This window comes from Sinocyclocheilus rhinocerous, unplaced genomic scaffold, assembly GCF_001515625.1.
Source record: "Sinocyclocheilus rhinocerous isolate Xijiao unplaced genomic scaffold, SAMN03320098_v1.1 scaffold1470, whole genome shotgun sequence".
NCBI classification, from domain to species: domain Eukaryota; kingdom Metazoa; phylum Chordata; class Actinopteri; order Cypriniformes; family Cyprinidae; genus Sinocyclocheilus; species Sinocyclocheilus rhinocerous.
Genome location: NW_015652166.1, coordinates 338,758 through 341,572, shown reverse-complemented (window position 1 = coordinate 341,572; position 2,815 = coordinate 338,758). Strand labels below are relative to the sequence as shown.

The window sequence follows — 2,815 nt, the reverse complement described above, 5'->3', positions numbered from 1 at the left end:
TCATGAAAACACTATCGTGGAGTTTTTCTTTTGCTATTTGAGCAAATGGGAATGCAAAAAATATATTTGTGGTACTCTCCCATTCACTGCTCTTCAAGTTAACCCAACTATGACGACTTCCGCTGCTGAGAAACCCGGAAATGTGAAAAAGGTCCATAGGCTATAGTCGAGGTCTCATGACAGAACACAGATCAGCTGAATGATGCTTTCATTTAGATCGCTAAACTCCAGCTTGTTTGTCGCTGTTTTCAGATCATCGGCGACGCATGGTTGCCAGATTGCTTAAAATAAGCAAAACACCGGGCAGAAAATGTATTCATGTAACAGCAAAGCTTTGATTTGAACTCTTGATATCTGGCAACCCCACTCATGAAAGCTCGCGTAGTAGAGGCGTGTAGAGCAGTGCACAATAACATTTTGTCTGAAACCCGGAAATGTGAAAAAGGTCCATAGGCTATAGTCGAGGTCTCATGACAGAACACAGATCAGCTGAATGATGCTTTCATTTAGATCGCTAAACTCCAGCTTGTTTGTCGCTGTTTTCAGATCATCGGCGACGGCGCTTCCGCAGATTGCTTAAAATAAGCAAAACACCGGGCAGAAAATGTATTCATGTATGTCGTCTCGTCTTAGTCATGGGAAAAAAGCTCGTCAACGAACATTTTTCGTCATAGTTTTCGATAACGAAATAAACACTAGCTGTCACTCACGCTCACAGTGTACTTGTGCTGCACGATTGGTGATGTTATGTTGATGTTTCTGTCAGTCTGGAGGCCGGTCAACAGCAGACTCTGGCTCTGTGGCAGAAGCTTCACGCTGACCTCAGGAGTCTGTTGTCTTGGCAATACCTGATGAAAGACATCCATCTCATCCGCTCCTGGAACATCACTATGGTCCGTTCTATGCTTCATTCATGACATAAATACATACCTCTGTGTTTTAGTCATTAAAGGGTTAGTTCACCCAAAAATGAAAATTAGCCCATAAATTACTCATCCTCAAGTCATCCTAGGTGTATATGACTTTCTTCTTTCAGACGAATCCAGTCGGAGTTATATTAAAAATTGTCTTTAATCTTTCAAGCTGTTTAATGCCACTCAGCGGGTGTTGCATGCATCAGTCCAAAAGAAGTTAAATAAAAAGCGCCCATCCATAAAAAAGTGTCTCACACGGCTCCGGGGGGTGAACAAAGGCCTCCTGTAGCGAATCGATGCTTTTTTGTAAGAAAAATATCCATATTCAAAACGTAATAATCACTTTAATCTAGCTTGCGCTCACTGTTGTACACAGAACAGCTCCGGGCGGATGACGTATGAGGTCGACCTTTTATGATTTAGCTATTTCATTGATTGATTAAATGTATTTGCTACTGAAAGAGATCAGTGCATATATGCTGTGAAACTTAGAAGTAAATGCACTGTCTGGTTATTTCACTCTGAAAGAAAAACACGTGTTCTACAGTGAACAACATGGGATTTTAATTCAGTAACTTGATTGTTAGGTTGCAGACCGACCGAGTTATATTTAGGAAACAGGCAGTAAACAAGGAAAATTGCTTTATTGAATAACAGGACCTTCAAGGGCTCTTCTAAATGAATGAAAGAGTAGACATGATTCTGCTGTTTTAACATCTGAGAATAGTTTTGCAACACATTTCAGATGAGACTAGATCAAGATTATTAAGTAGGCCTATTATTGCAATTTTGTCATTGCACTAATCAGTACTTTAGGGAAAGATCCATTTTTGAATGTAAAAGTAGCTAAGAGTCCTCTTATGTTTCAGTTCAAGACGATGAAGCCAGACGAGTACCAGCTGATGCTGAGGAACCTCCAGCTGCACTATCAGGACTTCCTCAAAGACAGCCAGGACTCCAAGCTTTTCGATTCCAGTGACAACATGCAGATCGAGAGGGACTATAAGGAGACCGTACAGCATTACGACAGCCTGCTCCGCACCCTGGAGAAAGGTACAGACACGAATCCCTGGCAGAGCCCACTGTGCATTACCGATGCCATGAAACACTGAAACATGAGGGTGTTGGGTAACTGTTGAATTCACGTTTCAGGAGCAGCTGTCAGAGCGCAGGGTGAGTCTTGTGCTCCTGCTGACCTGATGAGCAGAGTTTGGTTATCATGGATGAGCTGCTCTGTAATGGAAAAACATGTAGTGTCAGCGTTTGACATTGTTTGTTTCCTGTGCTTTAGCTAACAACACATTTCTACAGAGTGTGCATGTACTGAAACGCTCAACATAGTAACATAGACAAAAAACACACAGCCTAGTCAAACGATCAATTTCTAAAACTGTATAGTTTTCATTTAGATTACATCCAATTGGGTAAATCCACCGAAACATGTCAGGACCATGTGCAGCCAGGGTTATTATAGTTAACTAAAACTAAAACCGTAACAAAGAAAGAAAAAAAAAACATTATAACTTGAAATAAAATTTAAAACTAATTTTTCATTTATTTTATTTTTTTATCAGTTTATTTTTTACTATTATAGTTTTTGTTAATATTTTGAGATATTATTTTTATATTTTCTGTTTTTATTTCAGTTTAAGTTAAAGTTTTTTTTTAGTTTTGTTGTGTTATTGTCATTTTTTTTTTAATATGTCAATATAGTTTTTAGCTATTTTATTAAAGTTGTCTTAGTTATTTTGGTATATCAAGTACTATATAAATATCTATATTCTATCTATCTATCTATCTATCTATCTATCAATATGTATATATATATATATATGTCTGTCTATATAGTTTACAGTGGTGTAATGTAACGAAGTAATAATACTTCGTTACAGTACTTAAGT

At 38.0% G+C, this 2,815-nt stretch overlaps 1 protein-coding gene across 1 annotated transcript in view; it reads left to right on the top strand.

The window, feature by feature from the left end:
* plecb (plectin b) overlaps positions 1-2,815 on the top strand; it is an 82,522-nt gene that overhangs the window by 56,852 nt on the left and 22,855 nt on the right. The window contains exons 21-22 of the mRNA XM_016519553.1: positions 767-893; positions 1,784-1,967. Of these exons, the coding sequence (XP_016375039.1) occupies positions 767-893; positions 1,784-1,967 (311 nt within the window). The remainder of the gene's footprint in view (positions 1-766; positions 894-1,783; positions 1,968-2,815) is intronic.